Source organism: Peromyscus eremicus, chromosome 6 (assembly GCF_949786415.1).
Source record: "Peromyscus eremicus chromosome 6, PerEre_H2_v1, whole genome shotgun sequence".
NCBI classification, from domain to species: domain Eukaryota; kingdom Metazoa; phylum Chordata; class Mammalia; order Rodentia; family Cricetidae; genus Peromyscus; species Peromyscus eremicus.
Window position 1 is genome coordinate 16,325,363 of NC_081421.1, and position 15,015 is coordinate 16,340,377.

The 15,015-nt window shown below is 36.0% G+C and overlaps 1 protein-coding gene across 7 annotated transcripts in view; it reads left to right on the forward strand.

Moving 5' to 3' along the window:
- The window catches only part of Bltp1 (bridge-like lipid transfer protein family member 1), a 179,839-nt gene that overhangs the window by 62,458 nt on the left and 102,366 nt on the right, over positions 1-15,015 (forward strand). For all 7 annotated transcript variants that reach the window (XM_059265243.1, XM_059265244.1, XM_059265247.1 and 4 more), the window contains exons 25-32: positions 248-367; positions 1,779-2,059; positions 2,763-3,013; positions 7,224-7,482; positions 8,965-9,802; positions 11,325-11,395; positions 11,957-12,130; positions 14,197-14,317. In XM_059265243.1, coding sequence (XP_059121226.1) covers positions 248-367; positions 1,779-2,059; positions 2,763-3,013; positions 7,224-7,482; positions 8,965-9,802; positions 11,325-11,395; positions 11,957-12,130; positions 14,197-14,317 — 2,115 coding nt within the window. The remainder of the gene's footprint in view (positions 1-247; positions 368-1,778; positions 2,060-2,762; positions 3,014-7,223; positions 7,483-8,964; positions 9,803-11,324; positions 11,396-11,956; positions 12,131-14,196; positions 14,318-15,015) is intronic.

The following is a 15,015-nucleotide window of genomic DNA, read 5'->3' on the forward strand; positions in this document are numbered from 1 at the left end:
ATACATATGTATAATGTAGTCAGAGAAAGATTGAGAGATTTGCCACTTTTGAAATTGGTACATGGTTACATAAGACTGAGTTTCTAGTTGGTTAATTTGATTTCTGATTATTTCAGTTATCATTATAAAAGAATGAAACTTAATTGAGTAAAAAATGAGCATGTAAGAAGAATTTTACTTAAATAATGAGATTTGCTTAAGTGTCAAAATAATGAATTAATAGTTGGACTATCCTTTTTTATTTTAGTTAAGTTGTATTCCTGGGCCTTGTCCACCATCAGATGATTTAAAATATACCATGACTCGTTTAGCAGTAGATGGAGCTGATATTTATATTGTGGAACATGGTTGTGCTACAAATATAAAGGTAACCATTTGTTTATATCCTAGCCAAGGTAATTCTTTTGCTTTTTGCTAAATCAAGTCTCCATATCTTGAAACATTTGTACTGTGTCATCTCATAGACTATTCATACTGTTTGCTGTATGTTCTCTTGAAGTATTGTTTCTGTTAGTATGTCTACCACTTTCTCACTATGAATTACTATAACATTGATTCAAATAGCGGGTTGCAGTTATGCCCACGGTATAGTAATTTTTAAAAAGGATAATACTTTGAGTCACTTAAAAAGCTGGATGCCACGGCACACATCTATACTCCCAGTACTCCTATGGTAAGGTGGGAGGCAGAGACAGGAGGACTGCCTGGACACTTGCAAGCCAGTTAGAATTTCAGAGTGGTAGCAGAAACGGGAAACTCTGCTTCAACAGGTGGAAGGAGAGAACCAACTTCTGAAAGTTGTCTTCTAACTTCCACATGTATTTCACAACACAAGGTAGTAGTGTGTCTTCCCTCCCCTCCCTCCTTCCTTCCCTTCTTTCCTCCCTCTCTCTTTCCCTCCTTCTCTCCCTCTCCCCTTCTCTCTCTCACTCACTCACTCAATCAATAAATAATAATTATAAAAAGTTTGTTTTGAATATCTATTGGTTTTACCCATATATATTTTCTCTTTACCTTCTGAAAGCATTTGCTTACCCCCTCTGCTTTATGAATTGCTTTTATTTTTTTTTTAAATCATGCCCTGCTATGTTCCTGGGGTTTCATTACTTAATACACCCAATACTCTACCTTCTCTTGTTCTTTTGTAGTTATGCTCCTTTATGTGCATCTGCCCTTTAGAAATCACTTACCTATTTAGATGTGTGGGAGGCATATAAATGCTACGTGTGGAGGTCAGAGGAAAACTAGTAAGAGGTGTTCTCTTCTTTGACCATAGGGTTTCTGGGATCCAACTCCAGGCCTGCCAGCATGTGTTTCTTCCCCCACTTTGCCAGTCTTGCCAGTTCTGCTTTAAATAGCATTGTTCTTACATTCTATTATTTATTTATTTAGTGTGTGTGCTAGAGTGTACATACCTGTTGAGTGCCTAGTTGCTTATATTGAAAATCAGAGGACAACTTGGAGGATTTAGTTCTTTCCATATACCATTTGGTTGTAGGGATCCAACTCAGATGGTTATGATTGGTGACAAGCTCCCTTACCCATTGAACCACTTCACTGACCCTTCCTGCTTATTTTTTATTGCATGTCTACTTTTCATATATTATTGAGTTGTACTTTTCCTTTGCTAATTTCCCCTTTTCTCCCTTATTCTTTCTTTTTGTTTCTTCCTCCTATCTTTTACTTTATTTCAAGTAGTCACCTGTTCTGTAGTTTCTGCTAAGATGCTTAAAAATACTGAAATTACAGCTTTGTTTCATTTTCTAATTGAACTTTAGATGGGTGCAATTCGGGTTGCAAACTGTAACCTCCACAATCAGTCAGTTGGGGAAGGAATAAGTGCTGCAATTCAGGACTTTCAAGTGAGACAGTATATTGAACAATTAAATAACTGCAGAATTGGACTTCAACCAGCAGTGCTACGGAGAGCCTACTGGCTAGAAGCTGGGTCAGCTAACTTAGGTCTTATAACAGTTGATATTGCCTTAGCTGCTGATCATCATTCTAAACATGAGGCTCAAAGACATTTCTTGGAAACTCACGACGCCAGAACTAAAAGGTAGGTGAAAGTCTTTTAAGAGTGATGGTATCAGCTTCCATTGAAAATTACTTGATAATTTTAGAGGAAATTCTACAGTTGGAGTGGATTAAAAATATTTTAAATAAAGATTTACTGTGATTGTGTTCCTGTACTTTGGTTAATGCATGAAGACCTGATATTTATAAGTAAATGTATCATTTGAGGTTCTGTAGTGATGGTGTGGTTTTGGAAATAACACTATTTTTTTTTTATGTTTTCCAAGTCTATACTATGTATTTTAACATCAATACAATTTAAATTATGATTTCCAGATAACATTTTATGAGACACTACTCTTTCTCTCAGCTCTGTGCTTCTAATTCATCACCCCTAGAAAGCATCACACCATTATGTACTGCACAAAAGTCTTCTGGCAGGCCTTCAAAACTTGAAGGAGGAGTAGGAACAACTACACCTGGGTTCATTAGCTTTTAAGGAATGATTATACCTTTTCAAACAATTGCCAGAGCCCATTATTATTATTACTTACTTTCATCTTCCTTGCTGTAGTACAGCTGTGTTTTTTTTTGAAAGGTGAACTGATTAAATAGATATACTGCAGTATTAAGTGGTTGATTGTATTTACTTTGATTTTGATATATATATTAACAATTGAGTTATACTTGATTAATGAGTTTTCTTCTATGTTGTTTTTGTTTATTGTATTTTGGGTTCTGTTTAGGTTGTGGTTTTTGTGGCCAGATGATACCTTGAAGAATAAGAGGTGCAGAAACAAGTGTGGCTGTCTTGGTGGTTGCAGATTCTTTGGTGGCACAGTAACTGGCCTAGATTTTTTCAAACTTGAAGAGCTGACACCTTCCAGTAGCTCTGCATTTTCAAGCATAAGTGCGGAATCTGATATGTATTATGGCCAGTCTTTGCTACAGCCTGGAGAGTGGATCATTACTAAAGAAATCCCTAAAACTGTAGATGGTAATAAAAATGTGTCGTATGTCTGGAGCTAATCTCTTCCCTCTGTCCCTATGCCATTCTGAGAGAAATGTTGTTACTTTATTCAATATACTTGATTCTTTTGAGTAGTGTTAGAGATAGGGCTTAGAATAATCTATATTCATTTTGCAACTAACTTAAAGCCAGGTAAATGTAGTATTTTTTTTTTTTTTTGAGGGTGGTGACATGTGGTCAAATTAGGTGTACTATTCAGACTTCCTACTGTTGATAATGGGCAGCTTTCCCTGCAAAGCTTAGTCTAAGCCTGTCTTCATATATACCATTTCTCTGAAGCTCATTTTAGTTTGCTTTTACAGAATAACTTATCACCGGTAACATTTCATTAATGCCCTATCTTACCAACTAATTTTCCAAGATATTTTTCTTACCAGTAAAATTGAACATGTCAAGAGAGACATCTTACCTTCTCTGAGTGTATTTGGGATGGTGTTATAGATAAATAGGGTTGGCTTGAGCAGTGCAACTGTGACTTTTTGATGTGCTAGATTTAGATTTCATGGTGTTGTTTCTCCAAAGAACTCCAAATGAGTTTTCTTTTGGGCGTCTTAGTTCTACATTTCTACAGTTAAGTTTAATCTTTACTGCTTAAAGTTGCCACATTACATAGATATGAAATATAAAAAAAACTTGATGTTTTATCAATATCCAATATTTAGTATTTTCCCCTTAGGGCTACTTAAAAAAAGACTTAGTTCTTTTTTTTTTTTTTTTGGTATATTTTTAAAATAAAAGTAGTTTTAAGAGTTTTTATCAGATTGATTTTCTATACATAGAAGGTTTTGAAGGAGACAGCTAGGCTGCTGTGCTAAATCCTTGTTTAATGATAATGCAAACGTGTGTATTTGTTATTTAGGGACATTTTATTTCAGGAATGTTACTATCATATAAAACTTACAAGTAAGTTAAATTTCTTGGGCTTTAAAAAATAAAATGGATATTAGCATATGGCTGTTTTTTGTAACCTTCTAGGTGAATAATGTTTATTTCAGAGTGTTAATCCTGACATTATTCTCATTTCTTCCTCAAGCTATCATGTGCATTATATGTTATTCATTTAGTATTTTTGAAACATGCTCTTTCTATACAGTTGGCCTCAAAAATCACAATTCTCCTGCCATGAAGGTTATAAGCTTTTTTTGTGCCAACATACCTGGTTTATCCCTGCTCTACATGGTAGAAAATGAAGGGTTTTTTGAGACTAAGTTGTATCAAATCATACAGCTGCCAACTCTATGGCTGAGTAGAAGTTAGAATCCAGGTCACTAAAGATGCTTTGATGTTCTTTCCGCTATCCTAAAGTTGGCACTAACAGTGAGGACTGCTTGATTTTCGGACTTGCAGATTAAAACCTAACCATCACAAACTCAAGGAAGACTATGTATGGGAAATTTAAACATGGGGCAAAGAGGGGGAAAGATAGCAATTTCTAATGTAAACAGATCAAGGGCAAAGTTAATTATAATTTTTACAGCGTTTAATCTCCTTTGGGATTCCTGAGAGCAGGTTATAGATACTAAATTACCCAGGATTCATTTGTAAGGGACATCACAATTAGTGCCTACAGTATGTGGTTTCTGACTGTTGAGTCTTCCTGGAGCTAAGTGTAGATTTGTAGTGTCAGGATGGAATAAACAAGTTTATACTGGTAGAATTAAGGATTCACTTAGTGTCTGTCATGTGGAAATGAGTCAAACTTGATTTTCGTTTGACTTTCAATGTACTATTTTGCTTTGTTAAATCCATAAATCTTTTTTTTAACCTTTATTCTTTTATCATACATTATAGCCCAACTCATAATTCCCTCCCTCCAATCTTCCCAGTCCTTCCCTGTACCTCCCCTCCCCCAGATCAGTTCCTCCTGTTTCCACTCAAAAAAGAAAGAAAGGAAGGAAGGAGCGAGTGAGCAGCCCTCCCCAGAATATCCACCAAACATGGCCTAACAAGATACAATAAGACTGGGCACAAACTTATATCACAGCTGGATGAGGCCCTAGGAGGAAAAGGGTCCCAAGCACAGGCAGTAGAGTTAGAGACACCCCTGACTCCCATTTTTAGGAGTCCCACAAGAACACCAAGCTACATAACCATAACATATATGCAGAGGACCTAGCTCAGACTCAAACAGGGTCCATATTTGTCGCTTTAGTATCTGTGAGCTCTATAAGCTCTGCTTAGTTGACTCAGTGGTTTGTGTTCTTGTAGTGTCCTTGACCCCTCTGGCTCCTACAATCCTTCCTCTTCCTCTTCTGAGGCTTTCCCCTGGCTCAGCTTAGTGTTTGGCTGTGAGTCTCTGTATCTGCTCTCATCAGTTGCTGGATAACTCCTCTCTGATGATAATTTGGCTAGGCACCAATATATGAATAAAGCAGACTATCATTAGTAGTAATCATTCCATTGATTTTTTTTCTGTTCCCCCCCCCCCCAGTTGTGTTTGGTTCTATCCTGGGTCTCTTGACTGTCCTGCCTCTGGTTTATGGTCAACTGGCAATGTCAGGCATGGGCTTCCTCTCATGGCATGGGCTAGCTACAAGTTGGATCAGTTATGAGTTGGCCACTCCCATAGTTCTGTGCCCCATTGCCCCAGCAGTCTTGCAGGCAGGAAAGTTTATAGATCAAAGGTTTTGTGGCTATGTTGATGTCCTAGTCCTACTGCAAGGAGCCTTGCCTGGTTATAAAAAATGGCCAGTTCAGGGTCCATAGCTCCCATTACTAGGAGAGTTTGCTAGGGTCACTCTCATAGATTCCAGGAAGTTTCCATTGAACTAGGTTTCTACATCATCCCCCACCCCAGTTCCAGTCATCTCTCCCAGTACACTCTCCCTCTATCTCTCCCACTCCCCACCCTACCCCTCCTGTTCCCATCCCCACCTGTCTCCAGTCTACCCATAAAATCCGTTCTATTTCCCCTTGCCAGGGAGATCCATATGTCCCCTCTTGAGCCTGCCTTGTTACTTAGCCTCTCTGGGTTGTAGCGTGATTTTACATTACTTAACAGCTAATGTCCACATAAAAATTAGTATATACCATGTTTGTCTTTCTGGGTCTGGGTTACTTCACTCAGGATGATCTTTTCTAGTTCCTCCCATTTGTCTTCAAATTTTATGATGTCATTGTTTTTAACAGCTGAGTAATACTCCATTGTGTAAATGTCCCTCGTCGTCTTTATCTGTTCTTTGGTTGAGGGACATCTAGGGTGTTTTTTTTCCAGTTTCTGGCTATTATGAATAAAGCTGCTTTCAACATGGTTGAACAAATGTCCTTGTGGTAGGATGGAGTGTCCTTTGGGTATATGCCCAGGAGTGGTATAGTTGGGTCTTGAGGTAGATCAATTCTCAATTTTCTGAGGAACTGCCATACTGATTTCCATAGTGTCTCTGCTATCTTTGCCCTCCTTGAATTTCACCTGGAACTGTATTTTCTTAGAGAGTATGTTTTCTGTTTATCAGCAGAGGTCCCTTTTCTTGAGTAGTTCAGGAATGGGTGGTTGAAAGGGGAAATTGAGCAAATTTTATGATATAGGGGCTCTGGGCAGCTAAAGAGCTATCCTTTTATCTGTAAGTGCTTGCTCCTTAATTTTCGTAGCACATTAAAGGGCTCTTAGGAAACTGAGTAGGGTTGATGTATTCTAGCTGTGGATTCATTATTTATACATCCATTTATTGCTTTGTGTTTAAGGTTGTTCTAGACACTGAAAATATATTAGTGAATAGAAGATGATACAATCTCTGCTCCTATTCAACTTTTACAGCAAATATGGAAAAATGTTTAAAACAAATGAATTTAAATGGAATACATAATGCTTGTATATTAAAGTTGTCTGTTAAATATGAATTGTGTGCATAAGTGTGCACACATGCACATACATGCAGGGGATCGAACTGCTGGTTTCCATATCCTGAGCACATTCTCTACTACTGATCTACCTTAGTCTTCAAAATCTCTAAATGAAAGATTAAAGAAGAAAAAGCAAAAGTTTACATATTATAGAGTGTGGATCCAGAATTTTGTAGACAACTCTTTGTAGTGTGTAACATGTTACTATGTGAAGTTAAATACTTGTGCTTTTAAACAGAGGACAATACTTTTAATGTAGTTATATTAAATTGCCATATTTTCCATATATTCCTTCAAAAACATTTACAGTCACTTAACCCACATTTTATTTGTTTAGGTAATGTGAATGGTATGAAGAGGAAAGAATGGGAAAACAAATCAGTGGGAATAGAAGTAGAGAGAAAAACTCAGCACCTTAGTCTTCAGGTGCCCTTACGGTCTCACAGTTCATCCTCTTCCTCGGAGGAGAATAGCAGCTCCAGTGCTGCGCAGCCATTACTGGCTGGTGAGAAGGAAAGCCCCTCTTCTGTTGCTGATGACCACTTGGTTCAGAAAGATTTCTTACATGGTACCAAAAGAGATGATGGCCAAGCAAGGTCAGTATTCAGTTAGACTTAGAAACTTGATGATAACTGGATTATAATTACTTAAAATAGTAGCACAAGAAATTTCTTTCCATTCCTTCATTTTAGATTTATTCCTTGAACCTGAACATATATATCAATTTGTCTTTCCAAATGAAATTAATGTAATCTTTGCAGATATTAGAAAATGCAAAGATATATTTATAATGGATATATGTATCCTACCACTCAGTTAATTTTTGTTACTTTCATATACTATCCTACTTTGTTGAACATTTTTTTGGTCTTCTTAACATATTAACAGTTGAACACTCCCTTCTTTTGAATTACCCTTGCTTGACAAGATGTGACCCTTTTCACAGTTTGCTCCCACCTTCTTCTCTGTATCGTCTGTCTCCATTACCAGGCTCCACTTTGCTTTCTTTCCTTTTCCTCTTCCTATAGCCTGGCATTTGTTGAGTGGTGGCATTCCTTTGAATTATGTTCTGATCCTTTCTCCATTCATTCTATACAATTTCTCTAGCCAGTCTCAGTAGCTACTTAGCTTATTATGACTGTAGCTAACATCTTTCAAATGTAAAAACTACAGTCAAAACCTTTGTCCCTCCAGCCGAGGTACACGAAGACCTTCAATTCAGTGTCATTAAAATGATTGTTTTCGTATAGTTCTTTAGAGCAGTGGTTTTCAATTTTTCTAATGTTGTGACCCTTTAATACAGTTCTTCATGTTGTAGTGACCCTCAACTGCAAAATGCCACTTCATTACTATAATTTTGCACTGTTATGGATCGTAATGTAAATATTTTTGGAGATAGAGGTTTTCCAGAGGTTTGCAACCCACAGGTCGAGAACTACTGCTCTAGAGGAACAGAGCTGATAAAGTGGGCAGGTGTGTGTGTACGCGTGCGTGCGTACGTTGTATGTGTGTGTGTGTGTGTGTGTGTGTGTGTGTGTGTGTGTGTGTGTGTGTTTGCCTGTGTGAGTTTTTATGTACCATATCTGTGTAGTAGCCCCTGGAGTCCAGAAAAGGGCACCAAATCCTCTGAAACTTGAGTTACAGGCAATTGTTAGCTGCCAAGTGGGTGCTGGGTCCTCTGTAAGAGCAGTAAGTGTTCTTAACCCCTGAGCCATCTCTCTAGCCCTCAGTCCTTCACTTGTCCTTAGTCAAACACCGCAAGTGTATATTGCTAGATGAGCTTTTAGAGGATGTGGAAAGAAAAAACCATATAAATGTGCTAGTGTTCCTGAATTTCTTTAAATTTTTGTGATGTTTAAAATGATTGGTTTTTGTTTTGTGGTTCTTTTTTTTTTTTTAGCTTTATGGGTAATATGAACTCATGTAATGTTTTGCTATTTTGAATCAACATTATATTATAAAATTCTAGTTTTCTTTTATTTTAAGAAGATCAAATTACTAAAATGATTTTTATAAGTACTTTATGTTTAAATTATGTGATGTGCTGAAAATATAAACAGTTTTCCTCTCTGTTTTAGTGTTCCTACAGAAATTTCAGGAACCAGTCCTGTGTCTCCTAACACCCAAGACAAGTCAGTAGGACAGTCTCCTCTCAGATCTCCTTTGAAGCGGCAAGCCTCTGTGTGTTCCACCCGACTTGGTAGTACTAAGAGTCTCACTGCTGCTTTTTATGGAGACAAACAGCCTGTTACAGTTGGAGTCCAGTTTAGTAGTGATGTCTCTCGAAGTGATGAAAATGTACTAGACTCACCAAAACAGAGGAGAAGTTTTGGTTCATTCCCATACACACCATCAGCTGACTCTAATTCATTTCATCAGTATCGGTCAATGGATTCCAGTATGTCAATGGCTGATAGTGAAGCCTACTTCTCTGCAGCTGAAGAGTTTGAGCCCATTAGCAGTGATGAAGGCCCTGGAACTTATCCCGGTAGAAAAAAGAAGAAAAAGCAAATGCAACAGATTGACTACAGTAGGGGCTCCATATATCACAGTATAGAAGGACCCCTTACTGTCCATGGAGAAAGCATAACAGATCCCCGGACTCTTCCATTCAAAACTCATCCTTCCCAGGCATCCTTTGTTTCTGCATTAGGTGGTGAAGATGAAGTCATAGAACATCTGTATGTTGTGGAAGGCGAGAAAACAGTAGAGACTGAGCAGATCACCTCTCAACAGCCTGTGATGAGTTGCTATCAGACTTACCTTACTCAGTATCAGGTAATTAACTGGTCAGTTAAGCATCCTACCAACAAAAGAACCTCCAAGTCCTCATTGCATCGCCCCCTTGACCTAGATACTCCAACCAGTGAAGAAAGCTCTTCATCATTTGAACAGCTCTCTGTTCCAACATTTAAGGTATAAATCAAATCATTATTTTCCACTAAAATACTTATATAGTAAAACTGTTTTTTAAGTTGTTTTCTGAACTATGAGTCATTTTAGCTATCTTTCTGAAATAGAGACTTTGTATTGTATATGACTCCATGTACAACAGTTAGGTTATAGGGTTATTCATGAGTATTACAAATTTAAACAAATTGAATATGGCTTAAGGTTTCATTGTGTTACTGTAGTAAAGTAGCATGTAGCCTAATCTATATTTTTAGGACTCCTAAGTTTAGGATCAAATTTCCTTTGTGAGTTCAGGTTTCCTGTGTCTTAAAAATAAGATTTTGGAGGCTAGAGAGATGGTTTAGTGGTTAAGAGCACATAATGTTTTTCTAGAGGACTGGAGTTCCATTTTCATCACCCGTGGTTGGCTTACAACCACCTGTAACTCCAGCTCTTGGGGATTCAGGTCTCTCTTGGCCTCCATAGTCACCTGTACTCATGTACACATACCCACAGTCACTGGTATACACATAATTAAAAATAAAAAGATATTGGAATTATTTTGAATAAATAATTTTCTTTCTATTGGTCCTTAACTGCTTCCAGCATATCAAGTTCAACTCAGTTAATGAATGAACTATTATAATTTAATGTGAATGTGGTTTCTGTAAATGACTTTAGAAAAGCCAAAAACATTTCAGAATATATTTAGTGATAATAGCCAGTATGAGAATTCTTATCTTTAAAACAATGAATAAGACAAAGTTTTATCATGTCTTAATGTTTAACTTAAACATTAAGATATATAAAGTCTATGTACCTAATGAACAGTGTTTGGGAATCTTTTTCTAGAGTGTGTTTGTATGTATGTGTATTACATTACTCTCTATCTTATTTTTGATGGTGGAAGTTTCACTTGGAGATTGCTTTTCTGGATAGACTAGTTGGCCATTGAACTCCCAGGATCTACCTATCTTGTACTACCCTCATTATTAGGGTTATAAGCACATGATTTCATGCCCGTCTTTTACATGGGTGCTAGAGATACAAACTCAAGTCATTGTGTTTATACAAGCACTTTACCTACAGAACCATATTCCCCAGCCCAGGGTATAGTATTTAACTGAAAGTTGAAGAAGGAGGAGTCATTGAGGATAAGAATCAGACCTAGGGCCTCTGGATTACAGGTAAAGGCAATGGTCATCTAGGCTTTCATGTATATAGTTGATGCTTCTTTGTGGTTATACTAGGAGAAGACTGAAATCAGCTTCAGAAAAACTAACTCAGTGTGAAAAAGAACTCATGGAAGAAAGACATTTGAAATTCCTGTTTCATTCATGTGTTACTCTCATTCCACCCTCACAACTTTGTCACTTACTTGAATAAAGCATGGTTACCCATTGAATATTTTCTGTTAAATATTTTTTATTGAATGTATTAAGATCATAATAGCAAGGTTACTTTGGGTATTCACAAATATTGTTTATCATAACAATAAGAAATAATAAAAATTTTAGACCGTAAACAATATTTTATCCTATTCTAGGTCATCAAACAGGGACTCACTGCTAATTCTTTGCTAGACAGAGGGATGCAACTTTCAGGATCAACTTCAAAGTAAGAATTTACACTCTTATTTTTTATTTTTTAGACATAAGATCTTACTATGTTGCCGGGCTTGACCTTGAATTTTGGAGCTAAAAGAATCTTCCTGCCTCTGTCTTCAAAGCAGCTAGGGTAGAAGTGCCTTAAAATTGCATTTTTAAAGTTCAGAGTCATAGTCCTTCTTGATTATGGGATTCGTAGGGTTTATTCTGAGTAATAACCATTTTGTACTTGATTTTAGGCACTTATGTTAAGAATAAATTACCCCAAATAATTTTTTGTGTAGGAGTAGATAAACATGTTTGCACATTTTAAGACGGGCTTATCAAGTAAATAAATACATGAAAAATATTTTTTGTCATGTAATAAAATTGACATGTTTGACCAAATTGCATTTTAGTACCTCATTTGGCCTGGTTTTGAGAAGTGTTTAGACTTGAAGTGTTAGTTTCCGTGAGATTTTTTTCACTGAAATAATTGTAGTTTAAATTTTTAGTTACTTTAAGGAAGTTGCACCTTACTATTCTTGTTTATAGTCTTTTAAATACATGCTTTTCTGATTAAACTATATAGCACACCATATACTCCATTAGACAAGAAAATGGTTGATAATACAGATGATGAAACATTAACAGAAGAGTGGACCCTGGACCAGCCTGTTGCTCAGACCAAGACAACAGCCATTGTTGAAGTGAAAGGAACTGTTGATGTTGTTCTGACTCCACTGGTGGCTGAAGCCTTAGACAGGTATTAACTTTGTCTAAAAATATAACTACTTCTTTATAAAGTGACATGTTTTACATGACATAAGTAAATGTGAAAGAGTGTTCATTTAAGAGTTTATTAACTAGTTGTTTTGAGTAGAATTAGACATAGATTTTAAAGAGGTCATGTTACTTTTTCAAACTAAATATATTATAATGTTATAATAGTTATATTTTTGTCTTTTACATTTGGACTAACAAGCATAAAATGATCAAATACTTCGGAAGTAATTATTTCATATTCTTCCTAGCTAATTGAAGAGATAAATAGTTATTCTGTCCTGCAAGGTATATGTAATCTATTGAAGGAGATAAAATTGACATAAGTAAGAAGCCAAAGTGAAACAAAATGGAATGCAAATTGTGTAGAAAATGAAGAAATTCAGAAAAGACAAGACTCAATGAGGACCAGTTTTCATGAAAATATTCCTTTTACTGGAAGGGTACATAGTTTTTTTTCTGATAAACTGTCAAGATTCTTGTAAGGAATCATACTAATGAAGAATGTAGGAAATTGTCTTTAGGAGATTCTAAAAGACTTACTCATTTAAAAATCAACTTAAAAGCCAGATATGATGGCACATGTCTTTATGCCTAGCACTTGGGAGGCTGAAGGAGAGCCCTGAGCTTGATGTCAACCTGGGTTGCTACAAAGCAAGACCCTGTCTCAGAAAACAAAAATGTCAACTCAGAATGTATTAACAACTTAAGTAGAATACCTGCAATGTTAAACTACCACATGCACGGGCACACACACACAAAATGGACAGTGGAGACACTTCAGGACATTAAAATGTACAAGAATTCTTCATTTTTTTTGGAGGGATTGGGTGGGGATGTAAAATCATAGCAAAAAATAATTAGAATAGATAAATGGTATTCCAACAAATTAAAATTTTTAGCAGACACAAGACATAGTTCACAGGATGGGAGAAAATATTTTTAAACCAAACATTTGACAAAGGGTGGATATTTAAAATATATTAGGAATGCCAAAAATCTAATAGCAGATTTAAGTAGACATTTCTCATTATTGATGTACAAATGCTAACAGGTATATGAAAAAATTACTAATCACTGGGGAAATGCCAATTAAAACTATAGTGATATATTACCTCACCCCAGCAAGAATGACCATTATAAAAAGGGAAAGGGACTGTTGTGTATTGTCTATAGTAATGTAAGTTAATACAGCCCCATATTGAGTTTCTTCACAAAACAAAAGATATAACTACTATATTTCAGCAACCTTATTAGTGGGTATATATGCAAAGAAAATGAAAGTAGTATGTTGAAGAAACATCTTCCTTCCACGTGCACCAGCACTATTTACAGTAACTAAGAAATGGAATGACCCATGTCCACCAACTGACAAAATTGGATACATTTACCTGGTGGAATACCGTTTAGCCATATGACAATTAATCCTGTAATTTGTAACAATATGGATGGAACTGAAGGTCAGTCAGTAGGTTAAGTCAAATAAGGAAGGCACAGGTAAGTTGTACGTGAATCACTTCTTATGGAATCTGAAACAGTTTGATCTCAGAATTTTAATGGTAGAATAGTGATTACCAGAGTCCAGCAAGAGTCGGATAGAGAAAAGGCAGAAGAATGTTGATCGACTGGTACTGAGTTACAGTTAGAAGCTCTGATGTGCACAGAAGAAAGGGTTTTCAAAGTTTTCAACTTAAATAAATGACATTCATAATATCTACATGGTACTTTGTTAGTATGTACAATCCTAATGTTTTTATGTGTCAGGTAAAAATAAATTAAAAAACAAAGATTCAGTTATCAATGTAAGGTGGAAGTCTGTAGAAAATTTTGAAAATTATTCGTTTGTGGTAGGGGCAAATGTTCCTGCCCAATCTCAGGGTTTTAGGGGTGATAGTAGGTAATTTCAGTAATGTTTTCCCTGTAAAGTTTCTAAAGATGTAATTTAGGATTTTGCATTTCAGTATTGAAGAACTGTGAATATTGAGATGGTGGTAAGGACATAGTATTAAATGAAAATTTAATTTTTCATTTTCCTTTTTTTTTCATTAGATATATTGAAGCTATGGTTCACCGTGCTAGTACTCGGCACCCAGCTACAATTGTAGATGATCTTCACACTAAAGTCCTTAGAGAAGCAGTCCAGAATAGCAAGACTACCTTCTCAGAAAATGTAAGAAGTTTTTGGTTCAATGGCATAGCAAGTTGAGTATTCACCATGTGTAAGAACATCCAAACTTGAAAAACTCAAATGTATCAAAATTTTATCCATAAGTTAAATTGAAATCTAGCACAAATAACTACTGTGGATTAAGTAGTACTACTTAAAAATCATAGCTTTATTTTTTTCTTTTATTTTGAAAGTAGCTTAGGTCAAAGCCCTTTCTAACAAGCCTTGTCCTTAAGTGATGAAAACAACTTTAAAATTTATTTTATTTTAAATTTATGATACTCTGAAAGAGCAGTATATACTTTTAAATGCTGAGCGTTTCTTCATCCCTATAATGAACATTCTTTAGAATTACTATTTTAGTCTTTAAGAACCAAAGGTATACATATTTTTAACTTCCTTTTATTTTTATGTAGTTTCTTTTTCACCTCAGTGATTGAGTAACTCCCTTTCCTATAGCACAGTTGCTTAGCAGCCATAGTCTAGTGCTCTTTTGATTTTTCAAGTTTATCTGTATCACATTTAGATTAGTACCAAAGTAGAGGTGAAAAGAAGCCTGAGTCTTTCTGGTAAGCCAGTTATTAACTCATCCTGTGTTGACCTTTCATGTGCTACATTCAGGTAGTTAGAGTAGAGCAGTATGAAAAAAGGAAATTTGAATTATTCCCAGCCAATAAGAAGTCAGTTGTCAGAAATGAAGT